We start from the raw sequence: 18,510 nt of genomic DNA, 5'->3' as shown, positions 1-18,510 counted from the left end.
GCGAAATTAGCTTCTTGCATTTTTCTTTCTTTGGACAAAGTAAGAATTAATATGATATGATAATTCTGATATGAAAATAACATAAGTATTACTTTGTTTACAAGAAGACGCCGCAGTTGCTACCATTATTGTCCATTAAAGTTTTATTGTACCAATCATATATATATTATATATATATATATAATTTTTCTTTTGGCTTCTTTGCCAGTTGATTAGTCACAAATGATGCGTTCAAACTTTGGAATCAAGTTTTATTATATACTTTTTTAACAGTAGCGTGTCTTTCTAATTCATATGTCTTCTTCATATAATAAAGTAACATATGTGTTAATAATCAGGCTTTTTCAATATACAGAAATTTACTTGGATATTGAGTGTTCGATACTTAAACAATAACAATTACACCTAACTCAATGTTGAATTGATGCAATTTATAGACTTCGTAAATAGTCCATCATTCCAAGACATTTTTATTTATTATTTCTAAGATGTTCACACTGAGGCAGCTGGGCAGAGATTGATCGCCCTGGTTGGTTGGTTGGTTGGTTGGTGTTGGTAGTTTTCACTCCAAATCACGGCAGTAAACCACATTGAATTTACCAGAGCACAGTTCAGCCACTACATCGCTCCTAGACAGGCTGTTAAACAGTTTACCAGTACTCTTTGCCTTCACTTTTGCAAGGAACCGAAACTTCTGTACATACCAGAGCAGAGGTACAGTGCGAATGACAGTATGAATAATTTCATGATCTACCACAACGGAAGTGACCTGTATCATCCGGGAATCGAACCCGGGTCGCCCGATTCATAATCCAACGCTCTAACGATTGAGCTAACCCGACGGCTTAAGAGACTGTCTGCAGCTTATAGCTCTATATACATGATATTTACCCAACAAAATAGTCGTTTATTGAAGTGATGAAATCAAGCATCCAATAGATATTGATATTAGGTCGCAATATTGGTGTAAAATGCATAAAGTTCGGATGAGTTTGAGGACGAAATGCTCTATTATTTTACAAATAGTAAACACTATGTTTGTTATATCAAATAATAAAAATAAATAATGTTGTTTAATCTTATAAACTCTTTTTATTATGAAGTAACCATTTTAAAAAGATTAACCAGAGAACAATCGTCAAATAATAAAGCAAATAATTCTTAAATGCTTTATGCTATTACTGTCAAGTCTTTACAAATCACAGCTTAAAGGTCAGTTATTAAGAAATATATATTTAAAAAAAGAAGAAAAAACGATAATCAATTGATTATATCAGGTATGATTTTTGATATATTTTCACTGATCGTGAGGATAAAAGTAATTGATTTCAACAATGTAGCGTTTGTGAGGCTGTATAATGTATTATAATCGATCGTCCATATAACAAGAAGAATTGTCTGTTGAGTTAATTGATTTGTTTTGATGACAAATTATTGTATCTTCTTTTCATATTTAAACAACTTTCGCATTCAAATTTTGCTAGGGATTTCTCTATGCACATTTTCCATTAGTATTTTGAATATTGTAAAATCAATATAAATGAAACACTTGGATATTCTTGTAAAACTGTTCTTGAAAAAGATGATAGAGATCTAATTGATTTAGTATGAATATGTATTTGAGGATTGATAATATTTTGTTCTATAACATTTATCTTATTATTTGATATTTATCAATACTTAATATATACCGGATCATGCTATCTAACACCCACAACATCCTTATATCATTAGTCATTGGTTCATTGTATTGAATGATGCTAAATACTATCATCATACTTATTAATTGTATCACAGATATCCTATTATGAACCAGTGAATAAATCATTAAGCTATTGTAAAATAGTAATTTCTTTTCGAATAGTGGTATACTAGAAATCGATATCTGAAAATAATTTAGTGATTAAGAATTATAATGAATCGATAAATGTAAGTTGATATCTTAATGCATTCGATGACGTTCTCGCCTGTCTTCTAGTTACACATATTTTGTTACATGACGGTGACTTCAGATGTGACTCAATAAATATTCATTTCAAAAGTAAGGTATATTTTTAAAAAAAAAATCAACAACAAAAAAAAAAAACTATAAAAAAATAAAAAAATAAACAAATAAAAAACAACAATAAAAAAATATGTTATGATGAGTACTTGAAGTATCAGATAAGGAATTCGGAAAACTAGCCTACATATTCAAAAACCCAACAAGAGTTATGCATGCTATTGCACACGCAACAAGATACTTTCAATACAAATAGGTAGATGTTGTAAATGAAACAATTTTAAAGTTAATTACTACTTCAAAATAAAATTTAAGTAGACGTCCCCGTGGAATGAACCAATATTATAACGATTAACTTAGTTATAATATAAATACTAGTAAAAGATAATGTACATGGAAGTCTATTCAAAACCTTCTACAAACTAACATGATTTATGCATAATATTTCAATCGTTATAAAATGTTATCAGTAATAAAAGGTTTCTGCAAGCTTGTTAACATTCGTTTATACACTTCTAGTAATAAACTGTACATTTATTCATTTTTCTTTATTGTCATGCGGACTATATTTTAGTCTAATTCAATATCTATATATGAAATGTCCCTTTTGGGCTTTGAATTGTTTGGTGTTGCAGAGCGTTGCCCACTTTCACTTTCACAATTGTCGACCTCTCTATTGATCATTTCGGTTTCTTTAGTTGAGATATTCTTTGTACCATGGTGAATTTGATGTACTGCACCGATCATTACGTTCTGTTGAAACTTTGTTTTAGCTGGATTGAGAAATTTTGTTAGGTTGCCATTCATTTGCGTTGTATTTCTATGTAAATCATCATCTGACACCCATGACTTTGGTTGAACGCCGATTGATGAACTGAATGATCAAAAATGCATTTTAATCTTGAATATTAAAATAAATCAATGGCAAATTATGGTTAGCACAAATTCCACTGATTATTATAAAAAATAAAATTTATCCATGTAAATGTTTACCAAAGGTTGTGAAATTTCATTCAAACTAGTTGCGAACTAATATAATTACCGAAAACCATTCCTCTTAAAATTGATTGTTTTAATTAAGTTTGAAATTTGAAGACATTAAACTATGCACTTTATTTATTTATAAACACATTGCAGCATTAGTCGAATTTTTTTCTATTTCAAAATAGTTCATTTACATTTTTACATTTGTACATTTGCAGACAACTTTATTCTCAATAATATAAGATAATCAGGATTTCCATTTTAGATTTCGTTTTAATTTTAAAAGTTTACCTGTGTTTCTTTAAAATTTTGGATACAAACACATATATCAGCACACCTGCTACTACAACAATGATTGATGAGCCAATGACGATTCCTACAATAGCCCCTTTTCCCAATCCTGTACCTGAATCTTCACAATCATCTACAAAATGAAATACATAAACGTGGACATATCAGCTTTGCATATACCGATATAGTCGTTTAGGCTTTTAACACAAACTGTTGATTTATTGGTACAACCTATTAATCTTTATTTGTTTTCATTCAAATATCTGCTTAGAAATAAATAAGCAAAACATATTTTGATTTGAATTTGATGCAATATCGCATATATTTGTAGGAAAGTAGAATAGGAAGAAAAGTATAAAAATGATAAAAAATAACTTACGCTTCAAAGTATTCTAATTTCAAGATTTTATTACAGTTTTTCAGCTTACAATGTGTCGCCAAAAAATTGACTCAAATAGACATATACTTACATTTACTCCAACCGTAAGGGTCATTTGAAGGATCACATGTAAAGCATGCATCATTGTCGAATTTTTTGAAATTCTGAGCAACGCACATAGCAGCAATGAAGCAATAGCTTTTCTATAAAAAAGTTAATTAATAATTATATATATTTCTACTTAATAAAATGTCGTTTTCATGTCAATAGAAATAATCTACTCAAAGTCAATTATGTTAACAAGGTTTTTCTTATTCAAAAAATACAACAACAAAGATCTTTAAAACTGTTTTTGTCTTAGTGCGAATTTAAACCAAGCCAAAACAATATTATATTTTGTATTTTATTAGAAAATCAGGAGACGTTGTGAATGCATATCAGTTAATACTTCACCCTAACGTATGTGTTTAAGCTTATCACTTCAAGGTCTTCACATACTGCATCGCTTATATCCAGTTACCAGTATTATATGATAAACAAGATCAACAAGGAAAGGCGGCGTTCAATGAACGCAACCCCATATATTTTCAAGACATAAATGATAGGTATTTAATGATTACCTTCAGTCTGAATGTAACTGCATCATTTAACTCGACATGTTCAATACATATTGTATCATAGATATATACCGGGTTAACATCTCCATAATTTGTACCATCATTGCTGATAGAGAGCTCGTACATTATGACAGACAATTTGTCGGTTTCGTTGTTGAAATCGAAAGAGCTATTTCTTATCGCCGTTGGGACACAGCATTCGCCAGTAAAGATATCCTCGTAATAACCAAGACCTACTGATTATTTCCTTCCATACGTGAACCATTGGAATATACCTAAAAAGCAGGAAGTAAGAGACAATATACAAACACGTATTTCAGATATACAGTTCCTAATTGTATTTTTGTTTGACTTTACCCAAATAGAAAAGGTCTTTGAGCAAGAAGTTATTGTAAATCGATCGATAGTTTGAAAGAGTTTGATTCCAATATTGTATAATTATCCAACGATTTTCGTATCTCTGTCCCTCTTATCATTTTATGCCTTTGTTTCGTGTTTTTACTTATAAAAAAGAATACATGATATATTTTATAAAACCGTATATTCGGTGATGTTGCACATAAAACCATCAAATATGTTGTCTGTGCTTATTTGAAAACATGTGCAGTCGTCCTCATCCGTTATTGTACACACTCCGCCACCTTCTATTTCAATTACAACGGGTGGGATACTTATGTCAATACTGCAATCAGGTCCTCGAAATATTCCATTGCATGCACAAAGACCTTAATATAAAACAAACAAAAAATAAAACCATTTATAACAAAGTTCAATTATTGCTATATGCACATCAATATTTATTAACATTTATTAATAAAAGTATTGTTCAACAAATTTGTACATTATTTATATTATTTTGAAAAATAAAATAGATCTTTTACATAAATCTTCTTCTTTTTACTAAACGGAACATTAGATCATTTAAAAAAATTAACTCACCTGTATCTGTACAGATTCCTTTTCCACTGCAATTATTCATGCAAATTTCACTACGAAACGAGTTCACTTTATCTGTGTTATTAGCGACATACACTGGGCTCATTCTGAGAATTGTATCGGCAGCATTGTTTAGAATAGTCACGTGTGCATCAATCCAAGCTGTGTCGTTTCCTTGCTACAAGCAGATTAGTGAAGAAAATAGATTTATATATATTTTGGTTCCATGCGCTTTTTCACAATATTTATTTGATCACAGTTATAAAACCACATATTTAACAGCTGTAATTATTCCAGTTAGAATAGATAACAGTATGAAAATTCAGTAATCATTAAGTTTGATTAAGTTTTTGGTATAGTCTACTTATACTCAATTATATACCCGCCACATGAAAAATAATTATTATATTTGCGCTTTCAAAGAACCAAAATAACCAAATAATGAATAAAACTATTCAATATTTCAAACTGATATAGCGCAGATACATGTACGGCAAGTAGCACATAATCACCGTCAAATCATAAACACACTGTTCTACGACAACATCTGGGTCTTCCCCTGCGAGATGATCTGGGAATTCTTGGACTGCTGGTGTTGTATAAATTGAATGATTACATAGCTGAAATGCCTCGTCCTCAGTAAAACTGTGTATGGCTCTCTAGAAAAGATAGTGAATACAAATGTGAAAGCTATTCTACAGCTTGAAAGTAAAATGGCATTAACGATTTTAAAGAATTTAACTCAATTTGTTCTGCAGTTTCAATTCAATCAAAAGGATTTTAGAGCCATGTTTACAAGATATAAGGATTTGATTGAAACTTAAAGTAGAATAAAGTTGCTACGGATAAAAGGCTTATTTAAAATACTAACTGCAGCATCGTCTGTGACAACTGTATCAAAAAAAACCCAATATATGTTGAATCTTTTACAGAAAAATGATTGTGAATAGGAACTAAAAGGCATGATTTGAAAATATTAAGATTAAGTCAACGATAACATTGTGAAGATAATTGATAAAGAGTTACTGTAACACTACACTTAAAATCAATACCTTTTTACGCGACAGCAAGTGTTGATAATGTGTATTCATTTTTGAGTGTTCAGGAACTAATCGTCTTTGCCTTTTGCTGATCTTACATTTATTTCTTGTTATTGAATTCGCTCTTGCACATGTCTGGCCAACGTTATTTACATTCCAGTGATCAAGTTTACGTTTTGTGTTTATAAACAGATTTTCTTCATCAGTCAATCTGTAATACAAATGATATAATCTGTACCAAGATGCCAACCCTATTCAACTCCTGTTTATTGAGTATTAAATGAAATAAAGAATTGATCAATCGCACAATAATTTGATCCGCATCGTTTCTTAGGATCGTTTCACAATTCATTGTAGATGCTAAAATGATAATGAAATACACTTTACATGAATGAAGACTAGACTACACAATTTGCTATCATATAATTCCATGACATAATGTTGGGTAAGTACATAATGCTCATAAAATTGTGCACTCTAGATAAATTTTAATTAACGACAATTAAAATATTGATTAACAAGTTATTAAATAACACCTCAACATTTGCCAAAATTGAATACGTATAATGATGTCACAGGTCAAGTATACATTGCCCGTAATGAAAAGTGCTGTTTGTTTTTTAACAGTTATGTTTTATTGTCCATGTTCCTTTTTGTTTCCGTAGTTTTTACTTTAATTCTTACACTAACAGCTCATACCTCATATCAAAAGCCGTCACCTATACATAACAGTACTTAACAACCTCTTCGATTATCTGTTCCTGCTATTTTTTCAATTTACCAGCTAATCTGCAATACGCATGCGCACTTAAATTCTGAAATTGTTGGCGCAAGCCTAGGTTTTGTTGGAGTGAAGAACAAGTATTTTGAGTAGCGCAAACTTAACTTTTTACAGACCCCTTCACTACAGGTCCAGAACTCACAGTAGTCGACGAAACCCTTTGTTGACAATGACAAAAACTATTATCAATCATACAAACAAGGTCTCGCTAAATAGATATATATCAAGTTTGTTAATTATTTGATTTGTAGGAGAAACATAACTTGTTTAAAAGTAATTAACCTAAAATGTTTTGTTATTTCCTTATGTTTTACAAAAGTAAATGTCACAAAAATATCTAAAAACTATAAATAAGTGAAAGTATTTTAAATAAATTGGGTCATAACACAACCACGAACCTCCAGCTATCAGCAAATTTATAACTTCTGTTGTTATCATCAGAAATAGTTCCGTCTCTATGTTCTAGATCATTAGATCTATCCCCGTCAAAGTTTCCACAAAGTCCAGCCACATTTCCAAAATCTTTGGCAGACATGTACACATCTATGTTCATTACGTTACCCCATAAAAGTATTTCAATCATTGTACCAATTGGTGTTCGAACCTAAAACAAACTTGGTATTCATAATTATAAAGAAATTATTTGATGTTGTTTTCGCATTTATATGCATTTATTATCATTATAATAAGTACAAATTTGCATTATAGAATATCATGCTTGGTTTATTCTTAGTTAAAACAACAAGCTTTATTCAAAGCACGTATGAGACAAAGATATGCATACCAGATATCTGTAGTCGTTGATATGTTCAATATCAATAAGTCCACCATCTCCGCATGAAAGATCGAACTTGAAAGGTTGATCATGACATCTATTGATAACAAAAAGATCGGCACCAACAGCTATTGCTATTCCACAGGCACAAACTGGACCGCGCGTGTACCCAAGACGGCAATATCTTGCAGATGTTTGTACCTTAGGTGAATAAATGAGATTAAGATGTTATTTTGTTTACCACAGGCAAAATTTTCATTTTGATTTTTCCATTCGTTATTCTGTAAATCTCCTCAAAATAAATACACGAAGCCGTCACAGTAACAAATCTCTTTTATTATAAAGTATTAAATGATGGTTCTTTAAACGTTGGTCAGGTTAGAGCGTTAAGATTTCACAATAATTGTCGCAGTGAACTTTGGAAACGTTAAAGAACTTGTCAAATAAATGACTAAGACTTGTTTTTGTTCTTGTAACTTCCAAGGTTTGTGAAAGTCACACAACTTGTTTTAAAACTACTTGGTGATTCTGTCGGCTCCTAAATTTCGTTCAACATATTTAGATATGTTAACGCTTCAAACCCAAAACATATAGAATTTAATACCGAATTTAATGCTGGGATTTTAAAAAATGTCATTTTCACGTGATTTGAGTTCATAAGATCATTTTAATATTTTTGTCATTAACAGTATGCAAAACAATGTGGCCTTTCCAGATTTTAAAAAATAATACATATAAACTATAAGTGATTAAGTTTTGCCTAAACATATTTATTTTTAAATACAGTGTGTTTGGCTTGCAAAAAATCAAATATTTCTGTAACAAATCTAAACGAGGTTATTTCTGAATCGCGGTAAGACTGCAAACAAATTAATCACAAGGTCACAGATTCCTTACATAAAGGATGTCCATTCATTATAATTTTTATTGTTTCTGTACAACTGACAATAAAAGCGTATATCAACTTCATAATTGTATCATATAAGACACAATGCATCAGAAGAATGATACTTTTATACAAACATTCAAACAAAGGTGACCTTTAAGCAAAAACGCAATTTGTTTCAATTGCCTAAAAAGAGCAGTGTGTATAAGTTCTAAATCATTTTCATGTACATGATGCTGTATCCTAGATATAAATTATTCCAAAAATAAAAAATAGGACGAAAAAATACAAACAGAAAGAAAAAAAGAAAGAAAAACCACGCTTGCAATTACCTCTGTTTGAAATTTCTCATTCAAGTACAACATGTAGTCCCCCTCTCTCTGTGCCTCGTAATGTCTATAATGAAATATGTAAGAAAAAAGTTAACAATCAAATGTATATGTTTCTATAATCCAATTCAAAAATCAAAATCAAAATAAGAAGCAGAAGAGGTTAATATATTATTTTGACAGACCAGTATACTTTTGTAGATTGTTTATATAGGACTGAATTTGTAAAGGCATCTAGAGGCGAGAAGTAAATTTCATACTTGTGAAATAATCTTATCTTAAGGTATTAGGACCCTAATGGGCACTATAAGGAACTGAAAAATTGACATCATAGGTCAGATGTATACCTTAAAGTACACCTGTATGCAAAATTTAAACAAAGTTTACCGTACGGAAATCAAGTTATGGCCACTTTTCTGAACTCAAGCTAGGATGTTATGGGGGCCCTTTTTTTAGAAATGAGGAACCTTTAAATAATCTGCAATAACTTTCTAATGAAAAATGTTTTCCCATTAATTTTTGGTAAGAAACAAATAGTACCATTCAGCTAACAATCCACATAAGCAAAATTATGGTTTCTACATAAAATTTATGAAATCTGTATAAAAATGTTACCCTACCCCACCCATTTTTACCACGTGTCTGACCATTTTTCTACTTAGGGAGCCTAATTTAAAATATTATTAAAATTTACCCAAATGAGTGCCTGTTTTCAAAGTTTCCCTAAATTTTTAAAAAAGTATATTGGTTGATCTTGTAAAATATGAAATACTTTTACCGTCTAGTTTTGATTATATTACACTTTGATAATATCAGGTATCATATTTACTACTAGATTTAGCATAATTTAGCCAATAAATACCTATATAAATTAAAAAATCAAAATTAAACACTTTTTTCTTTCCAAATGGGACATGAGGGATACATAAATAATGTTAAAAGAAAGAAAGAAAGAAAAACAAGTTGACCCTTCTGGGGATTGAACCCATGGCCCTCATTTTCAATGTAGTTAACAGTAGTTCTAGCCTATTTGAATACTCTTCAACGCGGAGGTAATGCATTAGGGTGCTAATACCTTAAACAAAACTGTCAACGTTTGAATGCATTTCAAAGAAAATAAAAGAAAAAAGGGAATCTAACAATTATGAAATAATATTTATGTTTCTTCAAACGTGATCTAAGAATTATCCTTGATATTGAAAGAACAGTATCTTACATGCCGTCTACAGTTTTCATATGCGGGTCCACGTGAGAATAACATCTTTTACTCCAGTGTCTGTTTATGTCCGTTATATCAACCTTCATAAACCATCAATCTTTTTTATTTTATTCATAGAAAAAAACTTAATTTCTGAATACTCGTTTTCAATAACAATGTATCTTATTCATCTTTTAGATATACAACGCTCATCTTTGGGTAAAATAAAATGATCATAGAATTTGTTCAAAATCTATGAAATTCTTAATAAATATGTCTAATTTGAATTGAATAAAATAAGATAAATACTATGTATGGGAAGCTTATAATTACAAAAAGACAGTGTAGCAATTTGCAATATTTCAAAATATCAAATTTGAACATGAAATATCTTAAATAAAAGTAAACTGATTGATATAATAGTTTTCTCACGTTTTAAATTTTATATAATTACATATCACACATATCTTTAATGATCGAAACAATTTTCTGATTACATATTAAGCTCGTAGTTGAATAATTATATTTTTCTACAATAAAAAACAATTTGCACTTACATGAATTTCACCAATTACCTGAAAAAATAAACAAATTAAAATCGGTAAAAGTTGATTACGAATTCAAGCATCCAAAATATTACATAAAAACAATATCGCATGATAAATCACCATATCATAAGCATAGAGAAAAAGCATAAATAAATGACTTTGCTTAATAAGCTTTATAGTTTTTAAAGACTTCTTACCGATGGTCCGGGGTCATCAAAGCTGTTGTACGTCAATACTAATTCAAGGTCAAAAGCGGTCTTATCATCATAATCACTGTCTATAGATGAAAGTTGTGCTGTATACTTTTTCTTTGTCCATATCTCATCTTTCACCAAACTCTTGAAGAAAAATTATTGTAAAGAAGTTATAGACTAATAGACATATGAGATAAAATATTTGCGTTCACTTTCATGTCATAGAGCATATAAATTGCAAAGCAGAATCAATATAAATGTAATGCAAAAAGATTCGGAATAACATGACATCATCAGCCACATTTTCATTTACTTATTCATATATCTCTTTCTAATATACGAATATAATTTAATTAAGAAAAAAAAACAAATACTGAAAACAAAAAATAAACAAGAAATAATCGAGCTTTTTTAATTTTAAAAATTGTTTCTTCATCTGTACAGTTTAGATCTGCGTTTTACCTTTATTTCTAGAAACGGTTTACTTGGATCATCGGAGCTTTTTGTTTCTATTCGACCGCTGCAGTCTTCTGCTTTATTTATAATGTCTTCGAACGATATTGTTTTTAGGCAGTTTCATACGTTGTCAGCTCTGTAGTCACATCCTAAGGGAATTGTTTGCTCGATTGTTATGGTAGCAAACCCACCTTTACTTAGTATGATATCCTTGTTTGGTATCTGAAACAATGAAATACTTACAATAATTAATATTTCACAAGTGTAAAAATAATGTTAAATCAAACGAAAAGTCAAAATTAATAAAAAAAATCATTAATTGGAGTGATTTTCTGTACATCATGTATTTTTTTTATTTGCAAGGTGATAATAATTACGTTAAATGTATCAAAGTTTTAGATAACCTTCCATCCGGCATAAAAAGCATCACTCGAAGCTTCCATTGTCTCGTTTTCATCTGCAGGAAATACACCACATCGGACCTAGATATGAAAAGCAATCTCTTTTCTCTATTTCATTAGATAAAAAAGTTACATTAAAAAATGAAAATATGTTTAAAGTTGCACTGTATTTCCAATTTCTTAGATGGCAATGTATTGATAAGTTTCTGTGATTAATATCGACTCCTTGTTACAAAAAGTTAGTTGCTAGCATTCCATCGCTTATTCGTAAAAACTTAATAATAATCACAAGAAAAGCAAGCCGTAACGACAGTACTTTTCAAAGAGATAATGTGATTGATTTAGTGTTAATGAAATTAATCATCCTGTACCTCGTATCCGTGTTTCAAACCAGTTAGATATTTTTCTTTGAATACCATGTCGTCTATATTAGAAGAAGGTCCCGTCTGTACTTGAAAGGTTCCGTTTATATACCTATGATTGTTCATTAACGATTAAAACAATGCACATTTACACAAAATGTATGATGCAAATCTTTTTTCTTTCTTCTTTTTTTTTACAAAAAGCAAAAGGCAAAAGTATCCTTTGTTATTTTTAACCAGATAAGTTAAAAACATATAAAAGGCTTTCATCTTTCCATTACAATTTGACATATATATTATTTCAAAATAAAAAGTTTCAAATAATAAGTGTAAAAATAGTGGAAATGAACAATGAAGCGATGTATTTTTCGATTTACATCTAATTATTTATTTGCAAAACTATTATAATAATTGAAGAAAAATATATACCGGTTTCACTCGTTAAAACCTGTAGCTGGTAGACATTTTTATTCATTTATTATATTAGTTTTGCTAATAAATAATTGTAATGTAAATCGAAAAAGGCATTGCTTCATTCTTTTCCAACTATTATTTCAAATATATATTATTGCCTTATTTCAAAACTACTTATTGCGATAATAGTATATTAATCTGAATCTGTTTCAATTATATTTAATGCAGAAAATTTTCCATTAATAAAAATATTCCCTTATTAAAGTATATTGTACGGTGGCACAAAGATGACATGTGTGTATTTTTTATTTATCTCGTGGCCACGAGATACAATGTCGTGGCCACGAGTTGCTAAGTCGTGGCCATGAGATAGCTAAGTCGTGGCCACGATATACTATGTCTTGGCCACGAGTTACTAAGTGGTGGCCACGAGATAGCTAAGTCGTGGCCACGAGATAGCTAAGACGTGGCCACGAGATACTATGTCGTGGCCATGAGTTACTAAGTCGTGGCCACGAGATAGCTAAGTCGTGGCCACAAGATACTATGTCGTGAGTTACTAAGTTGTGGCCACGAGTTACTAAATCGCGGGAACGAGATAGCTAAGTCGTGGCCACGAGATAATTAACCAATCAGAATACACTATATATATTATGAATTTTTTAAACTTGACAGCTTACTTTTACATGCAGCATTAATCTTTGAAAATACGAAGATATTCACTTTGAACTTGTCTTTAGGATCATATTAGAAAGTCACCTTCTAAGGCCGATCAGACATTAATTTTGACTATAGCTCTTTGTTGGGACAATTTTGTATTCGAATTGGTCAGTTTGTACGTAGTACATCGTAGTACATAGTATCTCGTGGCCACGACTTAGCTATCTCGTGGATATGAAATGAAAATTTTAATTATAAGTTGAATAAGCATGCTGTAATGGTTTTTCAGCATTTAATTATGGCTACCTTTTTCGAGTTAAGAAGTTTTTGTTCTTTTTTTTTCTTTTTTCTTTTTTTTAAGAGAATAAAAGCCAGTATTTTGATATAACGATAAACAATTGTTGTTTATACTGTTTATTGAAATTTGCATTTTAGATAAATGAGTAATGCTGCATCTTTAGTTCCTTGTTAACTGAATAATATATAACATATGATTATATGTAACATTGGTAAATATGGTTGTAATTGTATATTGGTCATAACGCCTGCAATACATTATATGTTTGTTACTGTTATTATTTCATATGTTTTATATGTTTTTATATACACAAATATAATGTACGGTATAGAGCAGGATGTCCTCGACCTGCATATACCTATTGACGAGGAAAATAAATTATGTAAAAAAAAAAATATATATATATTATATATATATATATATATATATATATTATGAATTTTTTAAACTTGACAGCTTACTTTTACATGCAACATTAATCTTTGAAAATACGAAGATATTCACTTTGAACTTGTCTTTAGGATCATATTAGAAAGTCACCTTCCAAAGCCGATCAGACATTAATTTTGACTATAGCTCTTTGTTGGGACAATTTATATTCGAATTGGTTAGTTTGTACGTAGTACATCGTAGTACATAGTATCTCGTGGCCACGACTTAGCTATCTCGTGGCCACGACTTAGTAATTCGTGGCCACGACATAATATCTCGTGGCCACGACTTAGCTATCTCGTGGCCACGACATAGTATCTCGTGGCCACGACTTAGCTATCTCGTGGCCACGACTTAGTAACTCGTGGCTTTGACATAGTATATCGTGGCCACGACAAAGTATCTCGTGGCCACGAGATAAATAAAAACACACACATGATACCTTTTTGACACCGTAATATTGTCCTTACAATGCTATTTTAAGTTTTAAATATAAATTTTTTTTCCAATTATCTTTTTTAAAGATAAGAAATATCTTAAAGTAAAAGAAGTGATTTAAATAATTTTTTCAAAGAATGGGTGAATTTATACAAATTAAAAGTATGGTTGTGTCGGGTTATTTTTAAACATATTTAGAATTGTACATTTTAGCAAAACATTTAATATATCAGAATTTAGTTTTACCCTACAGTATATTATTTCAAACATTTTTCCTGAAACAGAATTTATATACAATAATGAATAATCTAATACAATGCTGAAAAAGAATCAGATCCGAAATAAAAGCCTTTTCCTATCTTTTATAAAATGTTAATATATACACGAAGATGTTTTTGATTTTTTTTAATTTCTTATATATGTATACTTGTTTTAGTTGTTGCTAGAGGTTTGTCATTTTGAGCCTCTATTTTGCACCCATGCATTTATTGAAGATGAACAAAATGGAAAACTAAATGATCAAAATAACTTTAAAGCCACTCTGTAAATGATATTATAATACAAGTTTGCTTCTTTAAAAAGAAGCCTGCGAGAGGTATTTTGCAGCTGTGGAAAATTTGTTTAATTCGAAAATATTTGGGGACATTTTTGCATAAAAGGCGTAATGAATGGTTTTAAATTACAATTATTTAACAAAATATAATTTATCATATATATTGAGTATAGTACCATAATGAAAGTTTGTTTTACACTTCATATTTTTAATGTTTTGAAAGATTATATGCAAGAGAAATTGACTTTTTCTTGACGCATTAGAGGTGCTTTTTCTACAAAGGGAACAATATATGTTATGTCATCAAACTAAATTTAAAATAAATGCTATATATATTAAAAGTAGTATCAAAATAAAAGTTTCTAATAGAATTCAATAAGCAAATTTTCGGTTAATGTTAACATTTCCTCTACATTTTCCAAAACGGGCATAGAGTATGTTAATCAAACAAATTTAAAGTGTATAAAGCTATATATTTGATTGCAAAAATTATTGTTTGGATTCAAAAAAAAAAGAATACTTTTAAAATGTTTGTGTGAAATAAAAATGGCAATAAATTGCCTTAAAAAGATTTCAGTGTTACTTAGCAATGAAAGTATTTTATAAAAATACCAGTTTGTTTTATACTGTTTGATTTCCACGGCATTAAAAATACATCTATATTGTAGACTGCTGGTATAAAAGATAATTTCTTTCCCATCTTCTGTTATTGCTATTTCTTCATGGCTTATCTCTGGTTGTATCTTTACATCGTTGTTATGTACTTAAAATAAAACAAATGATGGAATTTTGTACAATATATTGACACTTAAAATATACGGTTTATAAATTTGATGCCTGACTATATTGTAAATAAAATTAAAAAAACATATAAGAATGGGATATTTTCAAAAACGATCTATTGAATTAAATTCTAAATACATTTCTCTTTCTTCAATTAATTTTACTTGCAAGTGTGAACTTAACATGTTGTGCCAATTCATTGCTTGTTGAGTTTCCGTCTTTAAAATGGCGGCGAAAATGTCATGCAGGGGCCTCACGGCATTGTTTTGGTAGTGAGGTGGCGGTTATAATTCTTGGAGAGTTCGAATGAAATTTATACTCTGATGAAATTCGTTTAGTAAGGTTATCAAAATCAATTTTTTAACCTGTATGTAGTGGTCGGAAATATCGCCGGTCCAGTTCTTGATCTAAACTAAATAAGTTTAAGAAACATTTTTACTGATTTTAAATTGTAAAACAAACACATTAAGCAATACCTTTGAATGAACAAACAAAATAATCAACTGTCTGAAAAACATCAAATAAGTGTTAAATTCAAGGTGATAAAATTACATAATTTTTTGTAATTATCAATTAGATTAAATGTTTCTTAAAAACGATTAACTTCCAAGACCTACTCAAACATATATCCTGTCTATAATAGAGTATAGGTAAATCAAACTGTAGTTTTCCTCTGCACGATCTGACATGAATATAATTATGACAATTCCCGTTATCATCAGATGATACACGGTAAGTACCACCAGATATATAAACATAGCAAACAACAAGTCTCATTGGGTCTTCGCCTATTTCATCCGGCAATGGTTCTGAAAAAAACATATAAATTTACGCTTCAGTCTGCGCTTTTCACATTTATGATTATTCATAAAGCTTCATATACAAATTTATGAATGTGATTAAGTAAAATGTTTTATATAGTCTATTCCTTACCAGTTCAGTTACCGTTATGTACAATGTTGCATTCGTATATTAGCTATCAATCATTTTAAATATATTTTTTAAGTTACATGAAGCATGTCATTGCATTTATTTCTGTCTAATTTTGTTTTCATTGCAATATTAGTAAGGCAGAATTCAAATACCATTTTCATAATAGAAAGTAAAAATGCTATCAAATTTTTCAAAATGCACATACCTTGCAAAAAGAAATACCAGTCCCATTCTATCGATATTGAACACGCATCAAATATTTTCTCAATGTCCTCAAGAGATGGGAAAACAAACTGCTTTCTATCAATGAATGTATCAAGCCAACCATAATGATCATTAGGAGTGAATTTCAAGATACCATAATGTCTATTTTCATCGTTCTGTATTGATATGGCTTTTTTACAAGATTCTGTATAACATACAAAAGTTGTGTATTTATTAAGCCGCTTAACATTTGAGCCGCGCCATGAAATCAGTAGAGGTTTATACCAAAAATATTTCTCCTAATTGATTACCATTCTGATACAAAATTAAAGATCCTATATATCTATTATATAATCTTTTTTATATTTCTTTTTTAATCCTTTTATTTAAATGAAATGGTAATATCTTTACATATAATACTTTAAGAAACTTACACAATATTGATCAATCTCATTTGAAGATCACATGTAAAATATAAAACCATAAAAATTGCGATACAGGATCTTTCAGCACTTAAATGGCTCTCATTACATCTTAATATCTTAATATCAGTATTATTATTATTATTATTATTATTATTATTATTTTTATTTTTATATGAACATAATTTGGAAATAATCAGAATCACATTACCACACGAGTTTATATTATATACAGTATAGTTACAAGTTTTGTTAATTGCACATTACCACGGTTTTGGTCTCAGTAAAAATTTTCGTCGACCGTTGAATATGGTGTAGTACTTGAACAAAATCAAAACAGCATAAAATTATAGTGAATGTACAAGATTGCATGATGTGATATTTTAGGAAAAGAAAGAAGCGAAATGCACATTTATATATTCGAATGATTATATAATGTACTTATGACATTTTTTTACTTACTTTCTGTATAAAGTCTGTCTGAAATAGCAAATGAAATATAGATTATAACTTTTATATCAACATGTATTGATTTTACATAAACATATGAACAGACAAAATACTTCATTGTGTGTTTTATATCACTGATCTATTTTTATTTCCTTCTGACAAGTAGCTTTTATAAAACTCATGACGATGATGAACATCATAATGATCATCATCATCATTATCACCATATTCATCACTATAATCATCATTATCATCATTATCATCATTATCACCATATTCATCATTATAATCATCATCATCATTATATTATTGTTATTGTTATAGAAAAAGACGTAATAAGTAATTTGAATTGTGATATGACATGGAAAATAGAATTCTGAGAATATCAAAGACCGACCTTAATATCAAGTCAAGGTTCCGAGCAGGGGTTTGACTAAATGGAAGATAGGTCTGAGATCTACATTTGAAAAACTTGATATTCCACATTTTCGTATTTCCTGTATCTTTTAGGGGGAGTACGATATTATGTTCATATAATTCGTACATGGAGTAACCGTTGAATAAACCTTCAGCATTCAGTAAAGAAATTGTCGTTTTTCACGGATACTCCACATAAGCATGCAAGAAACAAAACATTTCCTGCCGTAATTATATGCAACAACTTGCGACACACGAAATATATCTTAAATTGCCATACCTTATAATGCATGATTTCACTTACCTAAGCAAATGCGTAGGTTCAAT

General features: G+C 29.6%; 1 protein-coding gene across 1 annotated transcript; it reads right to left on the bottom strand.

Moving 5' to 3' along the window:
* Positions 1–1,565: 1,565 nt before the first annotated feature.
* Positions 1,566–18,252, bottom strand: LOC132732110 (uncharacterized). The gene is made up of 20 exons (XM_060718473.1): positions 18,228–18,252; positions 17,779–17,796; positions 16,896–17,099; positions 16,445–16,566; positions 11,821–11,898; positions 11,543–11,638; positions 10,964–11,104; positions 10,776–10,793; positions 10,237–10,319; positions 9,024–9,087; positions 7,815–8,006; positions 7,429–7,634; positions 6,262–6,460; positions 5,722–5,868; positions 5,213–5,387; positions 4,811–4,998; positions 4,277–4,548; positions 3,748–3,859; positions 3,278–3,410; positions 1,566–2,876 (listed from the first exon to the last, which is right to left on the bottom strand). Exons 1-17 carry the CDS (start codon positions 18,250–18,252, stop codon positions 4,507–4,509), a joined length of 1,998 nt encoding a protein of 665 aa, XP_060574456.1. The 3' UTR covers positions 1,566–2,876; positions 3,278–3,410; positions 3,748–3,859; positions 4,277–4,506.
* Between the last annotated feature and the right edge of the window lie 258 nt (positions 18,253–18,510).

The sequence above is a fragment of the Ruditapes philippinarum genome, unplaced genomic scaffold (assembly GCF_026571515.1).
Source record: "Ruditapes philippinarum isolate M1 unplaced genomic scaffold, ASM2657151v2 ctg7210_1_1_1_1, whole genome shotgun sequence".
Classification (NCBI taxonomy): Eukaryota; Metazoa; Mollusca; class Bivalvia; order Venerida; family Veneridae; genus Ruditapes; species Ruditapes philippinarum.
This window is presented reverse-complemented; position numbering and strand designations above follow the sequence as displayed.